The sequence below is a fragment of the Carassius auratus genome, chromosome 28 (assembly GCF_003368295.1).
Source record: "Carassius auratus strain Wakin chromosome 28, ASM336829v1, whole genome shotgun sequence".
Lineage (NCBI taxonomy): Eukaryota > Metazoa > Chordata > Actinopteri > Cypriniformes > Cyprinidae > Carassius > Carassius auratus.
In genome coordinates, this window is record NC_039270.1 from 21875736 (window position 1) to 21891606 (window position 15871).

General features: G+C 38.2%; 2 protein-coding genes and 1 pseudogene across 4 annotated transcripts; all 3 read left to right on the plus strand.

The window, feature by feature from the left end:
• Positions 1-503: 503 nt before the first annotated feature.
• Positions 504-2966, plus strand: LOC113047162 (THO complex subunit 6 homolog; annotated as a pseudogene).
• Positions 2967-4101: 1135 nt separating this feature from the next.
• Positions 4102-8833, plus strand: LOC113047161 (ras-related protein Rab-35-like). Of its 3 annotated transcripts, none has more exons than XM_026208445.1 (7): positions 4102-4274; positions 5320-6100; positions 7056-7106; positions 7306-7429; positions 7516-7640; positions 7758-7882; positions 8272-8833. In XM_026208445.1, exons 2-7 carry the CDS (start codon positions 6046-6048, stop codon positions 8419-8421), a joined length of 630 nt encoding a protein of 209 aa, XP_026064230.1. In that variant the 5' UTR covers positions 4102-4274; positions 5320-6045; the 3' UTR covers positions 8422-8833. The 3 variants fall into 3 exon arrangements, with proteins under 3 accessions (XP_026064230.1, XP_026064231.1, XP_026064233.1); XM_026208446.1 differs by having other exon boundaries at positions 4103-4460; XM_026208448.1 differs by lacking the exon at positions 4102-4274 and adding an exon at positions 4469-4818.
• A 1040-nt stretch (positions 8834-9873) lies between these two features.
• LOC113047157 (E3 ubiquitin-protein ligase RNF25-like) lies at positions 9874-15623 on the plus strand. The gene is made up of 10 exons (XM_026208441.1): positions 9874-9950; positions 10390-10461; positions 10575-10671; positions 10774-10841; positions 10936-11005; positions 11452-11523; positions 11626-11772; positions 12005-12094; positions 12397-12534; positions 14736-15623. The coding sequence occupies exons 1-10, from the start codon at positions 9934-9936 to the stop codon at positions 15513-15515; spliced, it is 1551 nt and encodes a 516-aa protein (XP_026064226.1). The 5' UTR covers positions 9874-9933; the 3' UTR covers positions 15516-15623.
• Positions 15624-15871: the final 248 nt, after the last annotated feature.

The following is a 15871-nucleotide window of genomic DNA, read 5'->3' on the forward strand; positions in this document are numbered from 1 at the left end:
TTTCTCATTGGTAAGATGAACTGTTGGATCTGACCCATTCTCATGTGTTTGATATTATTATATCAATATAACAAACGAAATGTAAGATAATATAAAAATTATTTTTATTTATGCTTATTTTCCCCTCTTGCGTGTTTTAAGGTTAATCAGGGTTTTTAGAAAAAAAATTAACACTGAATTAATTAAATTGAATAAATAAATAAATTAAAGCTATATTAAAACCATCTGTCTTGCAGAAACGTGCCATGGTGTAAGTGGTTTCCCACAAGCACTGGTAAATAATACAAGCGTTGTAATGTGTCATAAAATGATCTTATTTCGAAAGATTACTAAAGTATTTTACCATATTCATGTTTGTTTGTAATAACGAAGGTAATGTGTCTGGTCACCGAGGTAACTGAACTGTTGTAGCGCGCGAGTGAGTAGAGGCCGGTTGTGTGTTGCGTCATATTTAGGCGATTATCTCTCTCTCCCTCCCCATAGACAGTAAAGTCCCTCCCCCTCACTCTTTCTTTTACTGTATGCCCTCCCTCCATCTCTCGGTCTCTCTCTCTCAGTTATGGTGGCGTTTTTAGCCAGCTGGTCTCTCAATATTTGTTAATGCGCGTGTGTAAGCTCTTCTGTCTGTATCTAGTGCGTGTTGATGTTTTTGTTCTTACAGTCTTTCAGCTGATCTGAGTCCAGATGCATCCGAGGCGAGCCAGAAGCCCATCCTTAAACTGGTTAGGCTCAGATTGAGTTTGCATGGATAAGCAAACCCAGTTATGAGTGAGAGACTGATTCTCATATACTGCAGACGCACAAGAGAGTGATAGTTGGGTTTGATGACTTTCATTATTGTGGGAACTACCTGAATCTGGTTTCAAAAGGTTGTTGCAATGTCTCATTTCTTACAGGACTAGTTTTGAAATGCCAGAGATCAATGCAACGATCGTTAACCCAAAGGTCTGTACTTCATCTATTTTTGTTGGTTATTTCTAAAACATGCTCTTCCTTAAGTAATCATATTTTGTTTTTTACTCGTAATAAATGGTTTAGTATGATTAGTATACATTCTTTTAGCTCAGTACATAAAAAACAACAACAAGAGATAACATATTTGAGGAACACTAGCTGTTGCTTTTGTTTTTAGAGGGCAAATGGCACACAAAAATAGTCACTATTTTGTGCAAATGCTGAAAAATACATTGGGGAAAATATAAAATATATATACATACACACTACCCGTCAAAAGTTTGTGATTATTAAGACTTGTGATGTTTTTTTTAAAGAAGTCTCTTCTGCTCATCAAGGCTGCATTTATTTCAAAAATACTGAAAAAAAACAGTAATCTTGCAAAATGTTATTACAATATAAAATAATGGTTTATATTTTAATATCCTTTAAAATATAATTTATTGTGTGATTAGCCATTACTTCAGTATAAAGTGTCACATGATCAAATCATTCTAATATACTGATTTAGTATTCAAATGATCAATGTTGGCAACAGTCGTGCTGCCAAATATTTTTTGGGGAAACTGCAATATTTCTTTAAGGATCCTTTGATGAATAAAAAGTTTAAAAGAACAGCATCTGTTGTTGTTATTTTTTAATGTCTTGGCTCCAATGGGCTGCATATTCAGCTTTCTAAATGAACAACTTACAACACAGTAGGATGAGGATCCTCTCAATGTTCGTTTGTCCTGCAGTCTGTTCTGAAGGGCCACACTGACTACATCCACTGCCTGTGCTTCAAAGAAAGGGAAGGGAAGATCCTCTCTGGTGGGGAGGATGGTGCTGTGAGGATATGGGTCAGTGAATGACACTGCATCGTTTCTATTTCCCTTACTCTTCTTTGATGAAGATTAAACCAGGAATAGATAAACATCATTTAATAAAAGTATATACTTCCTCTACCAGACTCACGGACAAATCGGCCAGTTCACTGTATTGAAGTTTTCAAATATGAGGTAAAACACTCCTCTGTTTATGATGAAGAATAAACAAATAAGCTAAAACAATGCATTCATGCCTCTAAGAAAAAAAATGAAATCCCACTGTCTTGCTTTCAAACTTGCTCTGGAACGGTGGGTCAGGAATGTGTTTGGGAAGTGGATTAGCTCTCTTGCTACGGACTCTGATTGGATGGTAAGATGGACTTGTGAATGATTGGTTTGCAGGAACAGTGAAGCTATTGTCTTTATTTGTTATTGTTTATCTCGTGTCTGATTTCAATTTTTTCTGCATATGCATTGGCATGCTTGTTTTTAAATGCATGCTTGTAATGGTCTACTGCTCGTCTGGAATGCCACTCTAAATGTGTTCTTAGATGGAACGGCATAATGCCCCTGTTGTTATAAAAGGCTACCTATTTCCTCTGCAGCTCTGTGGTGGAGGCCCATCGCTCTCATCGTGGCTCCATGTCCCCCACCTCTGTCTTCCCTTTGCCCGGCTGTCAAAGGGAAGCGGTCTTTCACCAGGACCTGGTGAGAAGGACTAGTTGTCAATTTAACATGACAGAAAACACGCAATTATATATATATATATATAGAGAGAGAGAGAGAGAGAGAGAGAATTATTTAAAAAAAAATGTTGTGGTTGTGTTTAGATCACGTCAGTTGGTGAGGGTCCATATGTGTCTCACTGTTTACATGGAGGAACAATGAAAGCTCAGATTCCCTGCACTCCTTCCTCACTCAACACACTGGCTCTCAATCTCAAAAACACTAAACACAGGGTAGGCGCATATATATATATTCATATCTTCCTCGGTTATGTGTGTGGACTTGTGAATGGAGTGATCCTAACTTTTCCCAATCTTCATCTTTCAGGTTATGACAGTAGGGGGCAGCAGTCACCAGCTCGATGTGTTGTCTGAATTGTAATTTGGTTAAGAATTACGATTTGCTATAATGCTACTAAACAATGAATTTTTATAAAAATATATTTTTTCGGTTATTGTTTGTCAATCTTTTTTATGTGTCTCTTTAGCTTTACATTTGATTCATGCATTTAACCCTGAAAAGGTCTTTGAAGGTGCACTTGGTGGTTTTTGGTGTTACACTAGTAAAATACACAACGTATAGTATTACTCATGTACATATATATATATATATTATTAAAATATACAAAATTATGTTGGATTTACAATGTTAATTACTGTATCTAAACTGTATTATCTGAGTCTAAGGAAATGAAGACATCAGTAACAGAAATGCGGTGTGTAGTATTCAGTTGGTCAAAACAACAGCCCTGAGGCCACATGAGGCGAGCCGCTCCATGTACAATACATTTTATTAGGCTGCTGATACAACGGGAAAATTCATTTCATGCTTGTGATAATCATTTTACACTTTTTTCAGATTTGCTGGTCAAAGAACTATTACTATTATAATATTATTATTATGTTGAAAACGGCAGAGTATCAATTTTTTCCAGGTTTCTTTAATGAACAGAAAGTTCAGAAGTACAGCATTTATGTGAAATAGAAATATTTTGTAACTTTATAAAAGTATTCATTTGATCATTTACCCCCCCCCCCATAAATAAATAAAATAAAAAATAAGCTTTTGTATGGTATAGTGCATTAAGTTACAAAAGCTTTTTATTTCAGATAAATGCTGATCTTTCTATTCATCAATGAATCTTGATTTTTTTTAAAAATGATAATAATATATGTTTCTTAAACAGCGAATCATATCAGAATGATTTCTGAAGGATCAGAAATAAATTCAATTTTGAAACATATTCAAACAGAAAGCAGTTATTTTAAATAGTAAACATTTCACAAATATAACTGCTTTTGCTCTATTTTGGATCAAATAAATGTAGGCTTGGTGAGCAGAAAATACTTTTTTTTAAAACAATTAAACATCTCACTGTTAAAAAACTTTATACATAATTTCTATACGCCAATCAATGCATTATGGTCAAAACCGCGGTTCCTGAATGCAGTCCTCCCAGTTCTGTGTGCGGCAGGAATGTCATCAGCTCGTGTGTTGCGACAGAATAGCGCAGTCGGTCTCAGCAGCAACAGGAGTGTCATGAGGAGGAGGAGACAGAGGAACTCACTCAGGCACATGATGATGAGGAGGAGGAGGAGGAGGAGAGTGACTCAACATTCAGGTGCGTCGCCAGAGGCCGATCTGATCTGATATGATCTCTGCGGCCGCTGGGGCACTGTCCGAGCTCCCCACTGCCTTGGAGGACCGACCCCACACCCGACACAAACTTGGACCAAGTCTTCCGTAGTTCCCCAGCGTGCTCCGAGTCCATGCTTTAACGCATTCTCGGTGAGCTCTTCTCTAGATCCGAGTTTGATCTGATCATCTCAGAGACTCTGCGGCTAGTTAAGTAGCTAGCCTAGCCGCGTCTCACAAATCACAAGCGAGGAGTCGTCGAGTTGAGTAATGGACACAAGTTTGATGAGGCGGCTAGAAGAAACGGAACTTAAGAGACGGGCGAGAGTTCAACTTGAGGTCTGGTAGGATCGCGTGTTTTTACAGCTGTGTGCGTTAAATCGCAGCATTTGCCGGACTTAAGAGTTTCTATGGATACGGCGCGTGACCCTTTGATTTCCATACAGTAAAGTCACTCATCTCAGAGGGACAGTCTGTTTATGATAACCTTACATATATAAAGTAGACCTGCTTCGACAAAATTATTAACCCTTAATGATATTTTCCTTCGAATCGACTGTTCAATCCGGTTGTACTGCATGGTTAAACCGTCAAATAGTTTCGCTTTTAATTGAAGCATATTTGTATTCTGGAATTTCGCTTTGTTGGCACCGAAAACCGTTTCCTCTTCTCGCCTGATAAGCGGATCTCAGCCTAGGTGTGTCCGTTTCACTTCTCTTCCACCTTATTTTGTGTTGAAATGGTCCCATGTTCGTGTTTAACCTGCTGCCTCCTTTGAGACCAGAAGGGTTTTTACTGTTTTACTGAGGAACCTGTGCCCTCCTCGCCAGGCCCGCTCAGGAACAACACGTCCCTTCCTGTTTTCATGGAACAGTTTTGGCAGTTTGCTAAATCTCTGGCTTTCTCTTGACTCAGCAGCTTGTCTTGTGCTGGCTTCTAATGTTTCTGGCCATTGTTTTGGTTTCAGTTGTAAGGAGACATGTGTGGGCTCATCTCCTAAACTCAGGGGTACAGCTGGTGACTGTGGTTTTGATCTGTGTCAGAAAGAGTGTAATCTGTCTGTCAGAGTGAGAGGAGCTGAAATTAGTTTAGCGGCTGCTGTTCTGCTTAATGGGGAAGAGGGAGTAACATTGTCTAAATACAAAAAAAAAAAAAAAATAACATAATACCTGTCTTTTTTTCCTTTCTTTTTTTTCAGGTTTAGGGCTTAAAGGGTCCGGCAGGGACTTTTCTCACTTCCGGTTTGAAGCTGCATTCCTGTAGTGTTTTGGAGTAGCAGTGATCTTTCAAAGTGTGGGAAGCTACCAGTCCCTGCATGCATCGGTTAGACTGGCGAAATGGGATTGTTGTGACTGAGATGCCATCTGTTTATCTAAGAAATCAAGATTTGGAGACGAAGCAACTTGGATCTCAAACAAGCTGCCCTGTTTTCCGGATGATTTGGTTCCTGATGCACTCATAGCCCAGCGTTATGAGAGCCACCAGCGATTAAAGAACCGTTTACTTTGTAATCTGAGTCATTTGATACTTAACCACAACAATGTGGTAATGTGTTTGCACTTGAGGGTGAGGCGGCAGAGGAAACTTCACGTAGATTTCAACTGTGGCTCTCTGATGTGGGCTAAAGCAATGGAAATGTAACTGGAAATTGAAAGAGGGTTTAAAGATGAACTAACAATATTGTTACAAACGAGTTACAGACAGTGCGAAATCACTGATTCAGGAATTGGAATACACTGAAATCACACTGATGCATCATTTTGCACTTGAGATTTGAGGAAAACTGGAAAGACGATCGCATGATGCCCGCAGGATTTCACCCAGAACCCTCCGCACTAAACATCCTGGTACTTTAAGACACAGGAAAAACGTGACTGAGGACTTGAACGCTGTTGTTTCATGAGGACACATTTTGAACAGTAGAATGGCGGGAAAAGACTACCATCATCTCTTCAAGTTGCTCATCATCGGTGACTCCAGTTAGTATGGTTCTGCTTTTTCATACATATGTCTTTTTACCAACTCAGATGTGTAGCCTTTTTTAGAAACCCGGCAAAGCACAGTCTCCATTAAAGAATCATTAATATATGGCATAAAATAAGTGATTATTTCTCTTGATTATGCTCATTGTTGGAAAGCTGCAATGAAGCTACTGTGTGTAAGTGTGTCCTGTCAGTCATCATCCCTTCAGTGCATCGAGTCACTTGATCAGGTCACTAGGATGAACTTGGGAGGGATGCGTACCATCAATGTTTGGTCTATGAAACCGCTTTGTCCTAGATTGATTGGAGATTTCTGTCACTGGAAAGTCCAGTTATGACGTTTTTATTAAACATTACCACAGTAAAAAAGAAAGCGTATACATGTATGAATTATTCATAGTAAGATCAGTAACATGCATTTAAAAAAAATAGGGGGATTTTATAATTTAATGCCATCTTTAGCAATCCTTTTTATTCGTCCGCTTTCAGATTAGAGAACTTTTGTTTGTAAGCAAATTTCAGTGGTGCTATCTCACAGAACATGTTTGTAATTTAACTGTGGTATTAACCACAGCCGCCTCATTCAGTCCACTGTGGCCACTTACACTTACACGCTAACAGTTCAGCTAGTGGCATGTCTCTATAAAGACTGTAGGCTTGGGTTAGGATTCTGGTTGGTTTTAAGGCCTTTGTGACAAAAGGTCATGTTAAGATTACATTGCCTGCTATAGATCGACTATGTGAGATATTTGCTAGAGCTTTTTACACTGTGCAGTTGTTTTTATTTACTGTAGCGAGTTATTTAAAGCTCACATTATCAGTTTTGTATGTTTAGGTTTAACTGTTCACTTAGTTATATCTAAAAATTATAAGCATGTTTTATAAAAGAAATGCTTTTTAAAAAGGTATTACGGCTGAACGTTTCACACATGTCGCTCTGACTCTGTTGCAGATGTAGGGAAAAGCAGTTTGCTCCTACGATTCGCAGACAACTCGTTCTCTGGTGAGTCTGCTTTGCACAAAGTGTTTGTCTGTGTGAGAAAGACAGGGTCTGTGAGTCAAAGGGTCTGTAAATATATGATCTAATTCACTGTTCTTAAGCAAAGCAAGACAAAAAAAGAAAGTGTATGTTTGCTTGAAAGTGTTAAGGAAGCTCAAGTGTTATGACTAGATATAAAAACATGCTTTTGCACTCTTCACAGGCAGTTACATAACTACTATTGGAGTTGACTTCAAGATCCGCACGGTAGAGATCGATGGAGAAAGAGTTAAACTCCAGATCTGGGACACTGCAGGGCAGGAGAGGTTCAGGACCATCACCTCGACGTAAGCCTCGCTCCCGTCTAACTGCTGATTAAAGATGTGCTGATCTCTGCCAGTCTCCCCCTCATGTGTCTGCTGTACTTCTCTAGGTATTACAGAAACACTCATGGAGTCATCATTGTGTACGACGTCACAAATCCTGAATCGTTTGTCAACGTGAAAAGATGGTTAAACGAGATCTCACAGAACTGTGACAACGTCTGCAAAGTTTTAGGTTAGATTTTCTTGAAGTTGCAATGTGATGAAAAAAGATGTTTCGTTGTATATTCTCAGTCTGTTGTAGTATCGAAAGCAAAACGTTAATATGCCGTTCCACTCTGATCCCTAACAGTTGGAAACAAGAATGATGATCCCTCTAAAAAGCTTGTGGACACTCAAGATGCTCAGCGCTTTGGAGAGTCGGTGGGTGTGCGGTTCTTTGAGACGAGTGCTAAAGAGAATATCAATGTAGAAGAGGTGAGGTGGTATTTCTTAATTGCTGGGATATGTATTGTTTATTTAAACTCATATTCATTTTAAAATATCATTATTTAAAAGTTTTAGTGAATTCTATATCATATAACCATAAATTAATTGTAAAAATCCACATTAAGTTTCTCCTTTTAAGCCCAATTTCTTTCAGAAATCCTCAGTATTTAAGTTAATCTAAGCCTAAATTTATTTAAAACTAAAAATGTATTTATTCCTCAGCATTTAAGCTCAGCAATTAACCAAAATATACAAATTTTATGTTGGCTTGAATGGAATAATAGACTATATATCTTTTATATATTCATTTTTGTCTCTCTGTGCACTCCGATTTGTTAAAAGTAATATGTTATTTTTGTATTCTGTTGTGTTTACAGATGTTCATGGCTTTCACCCACATGGTCCTTCGGGCAAAGAAACAGAGCCAAAATCGAGCAGAAAGAGAGAGGGGGAGAGAAAAGGACACCGTCCATATAAATTCCCACAGAGACAGAGAAAGGAGGAAGAAAGGGAAGAAATGCTGTTAGAGCAGAAGTGCTAAAACAGACGGAAAGAGGGACAAATCAAACACTTTTGCTACTCTGATCCTTTGGGTCACGTTTTCAGCTGTGAAATGTGACTTTTTTTTTATGTTAACACTGCTTAGATAAAACCAAGAGGAATAAAAAATAACTTGCTATTATGTGCCGAACATCAGTGTTTGTTTACACAGATGTTTATCAATGTAATGTTTAGGTTTTTTTACAGAAGGGGAATTGACTGGCATGGATTTACACTGGCATCAGAGGCCTGGTCCAGGAAAGACACTATATACAAACGGTCTCATGTGTTCCACTGTGATTAGTGAGAGATGTTAATGGTTGGATTAAAACTGACTCGATATATGTCATTAATGTATGCAAATAATAAATTAGCAATAAAATATGATTTAAAAAATCACAAACCCCATAACATTGTTAATTTTTAAAGTCTTGCAGTTGTGAAAGAGGCATGTCTGTAAGTGACTTCTGCTGGATTGACTAAACGCTCGCAGTATAAAATGTTAAAATGCATGTGTTTTTCAGCCAGAATTGTTCCCGAAATCAACCTACTAAATGGTGGAAGGACCATTTTTCTTTAGATTATTAAATTTGACCCCTGAGTCATATGGTTATGAATCATATAAATAATGAATCAATGAAATTCCTATCTGTCAGTCGGCTGTCTTCTTTCTTTTGATTTTTTTTTTTTTTTTATGCACCAAATAAGTTTTATATCAAATTACACTGAACTGAACAATACATGAAGGGTTAATTAAAAAAAAAAAAGACAATAAACTACCAGGGAGTATATATAAAGGAAAAAAAAAACGTAACAAGCATGTAACCGCAATCAAATATTTCCTGGAAACAGATTCAAGAACCAAAGAAATTGGCAATGTATAGTGAGGACATTACTATGCAAAGAATTTCTCCATAAAATGGTACAATGTATCATTCGTTTTGTTTCTGATTAGTATTAAAGTTTTTTTTTTCATCGACTCCATTTAGAGTTACATTTCCATTACTACACTTCCATTAAAAATACATCACAATTAGATATGCGTTTTGCAAACTTTTGTTTGTGAATGTCATATTTACTATGCAAAATATAGAAATTCAAAACATACTCAAACCTTTTACTTTGGTGTGTGTGAGAACATACAACATCTTTTAGAGACGGAATAAAGTTAACATTTTTGGGGCTGAACATCAGATCAAATTTTTAAAGACAAATTACACGTATGAAACAAATGAGCCAAAAAAGTGCAGTTGTTGTCGGTGTTCATGAATTCAGATATATTGGGTACATTTTTGTGAATTTTAAAGTGTAGCCTACACCTTAAACTTGGTTTAAAATACCAAACAAAGCATCTTTCTAATTAATATCGGAGATCTGTGCATCCTAATAATAATATTAATAAATAAATGCGGATTTAATGTTCAGATCGAGATGTTTTTACCGTCAGCTCTGTGTCAGCTGACCGATGTCGTGGAAGGAAGAGTGACGTCACCGCGGAAATGGCTGCCGAGAGCGAGTGAGTGTTGGGCTGCTGATAAATACTGCCAGAAATATGTATTTATTGTGAATTCTCATATAAATCAGTAGTTGTTTGATATACGAACTGAAAATATCTCATTTGTAAGACTAAAATTATTTAAATTACACACCACAGTTGGTTACGATAAAGGAGAGCTGTCATAGGTGACATAGCCGTTTAAAAAACTAATAGTAACGTTACATACCTATAAAAGTATGTAAGAAGATAATTTGGTCCGACGCTAACATAAAGAATCTATAGTTGACCAGACTTAACCGGTAGGCGTTAGATAGTCAATGTCGAAGTAAAAAATGGTCGACTGTGTTAGTGCTGTGTCTATCTTTGGCCCTTTGGCCGTCTGATGTGTCATGCTCAGGGTTGTTATAATAACACTAGTTCTACACGAAGTTCAGCTCACATCTGTTTGACCCCACAGTGTCCTGTCTGAAATCGAAGTGCTGCAGTCCATCTACTTGGATGAGCTCAGTGTTGATCAGAGAGATGAGGGGTAAATATTTGAGCATCTATTGCTCTTTTAGTTATTCATGAATTACTTGAGATACTAATTCTGTATCCTTAAAGCGTACACAAATAAATCTGTCAAATCCGTCTCATTTCTAGAGGGTGGACAGTCAGTCTGGTGCTCTATCCCTCCACTGCGGAGGACTGTCTGTCTCAGTTTGTCCGTCTTACTTTGACAATGGATCTGGACTCTCAGGTTTGTTGGTCAAATTGCTGTAATATTATGGTAATGGTACGTCTTTACTGACAACTCTGTGTTCCTGTTGGTCTTCTGAGAGTATGTTTTATTCACTTCCAGTACCCATATTCATCCCCTGGCATCTCTATTCACAATCCACGTGGACTCTCGGATGATAAACTACTCAGGTGTTTGATTATTATTATTAGAAACTGCTGTTTTAAAATTTTAAAATGTCCTGTTTATCTGTATACTTTCTTATCCGCTGTTTTCCTCTGTTAGTTTACGGAGGAGTTTGCAGACGGAGGCAGAGTCATGTATCGGGACACCTGTACTGTATCAGCTCATAGAGGTTTGGATTCCTCATTCAATCCGAAAATACACCGTTTGTAGAAATGTAGTTCAGTTCAGTTGATCAAAAGTGACAGTCAAGACATTTATAATGTTACAAAATTCTCTTCCAAATAAATGGTGTTCTTTTAAACTTTCTATTGATCAATTATTACGTAGCATAACAGGCATTGAAAATAGTAAGAAATGTTTCCTGAGCAGCAAATACAATTATTAAAAGAAATTGCTGATTAAAACTTTCCCATCACGGGAATAAATTACATTTGAAAATATATTGCATTAGAAAAAAGAATATTTCACAATATTGCTGATTTGCTGCCATTTATATCAAATGAATGCAGGCTTGGTGAGAATTAGACACTTCACTCAAAAACATCTTTAAAGGGTGAGGTATGTGCCTTCTAACATGTGTTAGTCTCAAACAGTTTCTCTCTGTCATCCTCACAGAGAGCCAAAGAGATCCTGACCGAGAGCAATATTCCCCATGGAAACTGTGTCATCTGTCTGTATGGCTTTAAGGTTTGCTGTTTTCATTGTAACATTGCACTTAGTGTGGTTTGTGACCTGTTTGTACAAGTTGTAAATATTGTTGTGCTTGTTCCTCCTCTTTCAAAACCATAGGAAGGGGAAGTGTTCACTAAGACCAGCTGCTATCACTATTTCCATTCTCACTGTCTCGGCCGCTACATCGCTCACTCTGAGATGGAGCTGAAGGACCGTGAGAGGGAGCTGGAGGAGGACAAAACCAGAGACAGGACGGAGGAACAGGTGCGGCTTCTTTTTAGACATGCTCATATATTTTCCTTACTTCAAGCAAAATGCTACTCATTTGGTTTTCAATAAATTCCAGTCAACAGTTTTGTGTATTACATTATTACTATATATTTAATGTAGTGTTAATCTGTGAAAGCTTAGCTAATTGCAATCCATAAAGAGGCAGTGAGGTGAGCTTGAATAACAGGAAGGGTTTTTAATATTGTTTTTTTCGTTTCATTAACAGGAGTTAGCTGTTGTTTGCCCCGTGTGTCGAGAGCCTCTCACCTATGATCTGGATGCCCTAGTTTCCTCTCCTGCTCCAGTTTTCACACAGGTAAGACACTCGGACACACTGTTGCATTCTCGGTGGATTCGGTGTTTGCAGTTGAGTCAAGCTAAACTGGCCTGACGTTTGTCATTGTTAGAAATGTCAAGTGGACAATGTCACCCTTGTGTTCTGTGCCAAGCAGTACACAAGCAGTGCCAAGCAGTGCGTCATTGTCCCGTGTGCAGTCTCTCTTGTTAGCTGACTATGCCAGGATGTCTAGTTGGAAAGCTCAGCACACTCATGTATGCTCACTGATCACATGCTGTGGACACACATGAATGTTGTGTTTATTATTCTTTCACCCACAGCAGGACGATGCAGTCATGGGTGGGGAATTTAAAAAGAAGTGGGCAGCACTCCAGAAGGTTCTGGAACGGCAGAAGGAAAAGGGCGGAGTTATTGATCCCGAAGCAGAGTCCAATAGATTCCTAATTCACATTAATGAGGTAAATCCTAGATGGAACATAGTAATAAAGTAATAAAGGGGTCATGAACTGGCTCTGTCTTTTTTTTTTTTCATACTGTTCTTTGAGGTCCATTTATGATGTTCGTAATCAAGGTTTTTACAGTAAAAAAACATCATAATTTAGAAGTGAGGGTGTATTCACACCAGGAAAGTCTGCTAGTTCACTTGCTTTGGTCTCGATCAAATGCAATGTAGATTTTTTGTTTTTGTTTGGTGCAGTTGGCTTTGACACTGCCGTTTTTTTTTTGCAAGTGTAAAATTGTAAACAAAGCCACGCATGTGCCAATATCCTCCATTCATTGGACAGAAGTTCTCAAGCTGATTAAAACAGGAAGTTCAAAAACAGGCTAATCATGGAGCTCTTTCATGGTGCGATTTCTATTATTTTATTGATTTGGTGTTATCAGTTACTAACGCAATATGAAGAAATTTATGAGCATCAAATGAGACAATGTCATAAAATAATTACGACTTAATCATTAAATCTATAGATATAAAATACTTAAAGCATATCACAATGTTTGTTTAAAGGGGATCATATGATGCTTTTTTTAAAGATCATTATTTTGTGAATTTGGTGCAACAGAATATGTTGACATGCTTTAACAAAACATTATTTTTTTTAAATACTGTGGATTATTATAAGTCCTCTATGCCTTTTTAAAAAAAATAAAGAAAACCAATAGGATGTGCTTCCATTTTCGGTCTTTAAACAGGAGTGCTTCACAAAAATACACTAAAACATATTTCCCATTGAATATTTTCCTCACAGACATGATGAATATATCTATAGAAAGCTTTAAATGACTACAAAGTGAAATAATTCAAATCCAAAACAAAAACTCTTATTATTATGTAATCCGTAAAGATGCATTTCTTTCTAAAGGCGCATCCGTTGATGAGATGGTGAGTCGGGATCATCAACTTCATTGCAACACTGACTCATAAAACACTAGTTCATTAATAAATAATTGAAATATCTCCTTACTGCATATGTTGTAAGCATTGTGGGTTTTAAAACCAGTGAATTAAGCAATTGAAATGCAAATAACAGCACTATATGTGCTAGCTGTTGCTTTCTGAGCGTGATTTCTGCAATTGGGTCGGATTGAGGTCGGTAGTAGAAGGGTCTCGGTGCGGTTGTTTGGTCAACACCCAGTGTATTCACACGTGCCAAAAATGTCAACACCCAGTGCGATTGCTGTATTCACACGTGCCAAAAATGTCAACACCCAGTGCGATTGCTGTATTCACACGTGCCAAAAATGTCAACACCCAGTGCGATTGCTGTATTCACACGTGCCAAAAATGTCAACACCCAGTGCGATTGCTGTATTCACACGTGCCAAAAATGTCTGCACCAAGAGGGGAAACAAACTTAAATTTGATTCAGTTTAAACAAACAAGACAGGTGTGAATACACCAAATACTTTTTTTTTTTTTTTTTTTTTCCTGTCGTGTTTTGACCCCCTCATCTAAACGCTCTGTTTGAAGAGACGGTGGCGGATTGTAGACTCTGAAGTAAAGACTTAGGTTAAAAATACATAAAAACTCATAAAATACATATTAATCAGACAAAGCAATTGCGATCATGTAATGAAAACAGTTACTCACACTTGTATTGTACAACATTGGTATTCAATAAAACAGTCTGCACTGCATCATCCGCAAAATGAAATAAATAAAGGAACAAGTTCTTACTGGTCTGGTGCTTCCTTAAAAATAAAGTTCCTCATATAAAGTTTATAATTTTTTTTGTTTCTGCGTAGGCCTGCAATTGTAGCTCTTGTCATTTACCAATTATGTGCGCAAATCAATGGGGGGCTAAATAGGCAGTGATGTAGAAGCAGGCGCTGATCTTCTTCTGCGGAGGCGGAGTTTAGCCACACCATTACATCATAGAGTGGCACATTCTAAAACCTGCTGTTTTGGCAGATTGGCTTTAATAAACGCTGTTTTTAGACTAACAAGAATGTTTTAAGTTCTGAAACAAACTGAATGTTTTATAGCACAGTGACATCTGATGATAAAGATCAAGGTAATTTTGATTTCTCAGTTCATGACCCCTTTTAATATTTATAATATTTAACAGGAGCGATGATCGTATTTAGCTGCACTGTGTTCATTGCCAGTTCTCAATGTCAGAATGTGAAAAATAAATCAATGTGTGTGTTTCCTCAGGCTCCAGCTAATGTTTCTGACACTCCTGCAACGGAGGATGCCTCCATTGCCGAATCTTCTCAGTCAGTCCCTTCCTTGTCCCAAGATTCCACCGATGCAACCCAAGCCTCTCAAAGTCATCACACTACAGGCCAATCACAGCGCCTGGGCACTCATGAGAGAAGGCAGCAAGGTGACTTCAAGAGAGGTCGTAGAGGAAGAGGAGGCGGAAGAGGGGGATCAGCACGTCACACGATGACTACACCTGGGGTAGAACGACTGGGCAGGCTCATGCATTCTTCTGTTAAGATTAATCATGTCAACTCCGGCCCACTGAACCCCACACCGCGGGGAGAAAGTACAGCACAAGGACAGGAATGTGAACTCAGTGATAAAATAACACAGCCTTTGACCAATGAAGAAGAAAAAAATATTTCTCAAGTGAAGTTTACGTCAGAATCCAACAGTGGACAAGAGCTGAGTCAACAAAACGTGTGTATTTCAAAAGATGTGACTCAGACAATCTTACAGGAAGGACGCCCAGAAAGGGAACACGTGGGTCGAGGATGGAGGCGTGGCGGTCGTAGCTCCGGACGACAACATGGACACTGGCAGGAGAGGAACTTCAAGGGACCCAGTCACTGGGATACTTCTGGGAGTGTTTGCCACCGTGGAGGAGGACAACGAGCCCGAGAGGGAGGGGCTGGGCATCATCACAGAGGGGGCGGGGCTTATAGGGGTGGCGGCAGAGGTTTGCATCAGAGAGTGGAAAAAGAATTTAGGAAGGAGGGAGTGCTCTGACAATGGGAGAGGGGAGGTACAGGCAGAGGAACAAGCGTACCTCCCAGTTTCACCAGCTGTACCATCATTATGTCCATGTCTATAATAAAGTTGTCCACAAGCAGTAAACTGACCCATGTTTTTCCTTCCTCTCTTGGGTTCGTCATTGTTGTTAGTGAAAATGAAGGAGTAAACATTGCAATTAGGTAGGAGTCTAGCCATTGTTGAAGTTCAAAGATGTTTAACTTTTTCCAAAGCAATTGTGAAAATGTCCTAAATCCATAAATCAGAACTTCGAAAGAAAGTAGTATCTTCTTTCTGTTGCAGGTTAAATAAGATAAAAGTTAAATAAATAGGATAGATGTATATGTATTTAA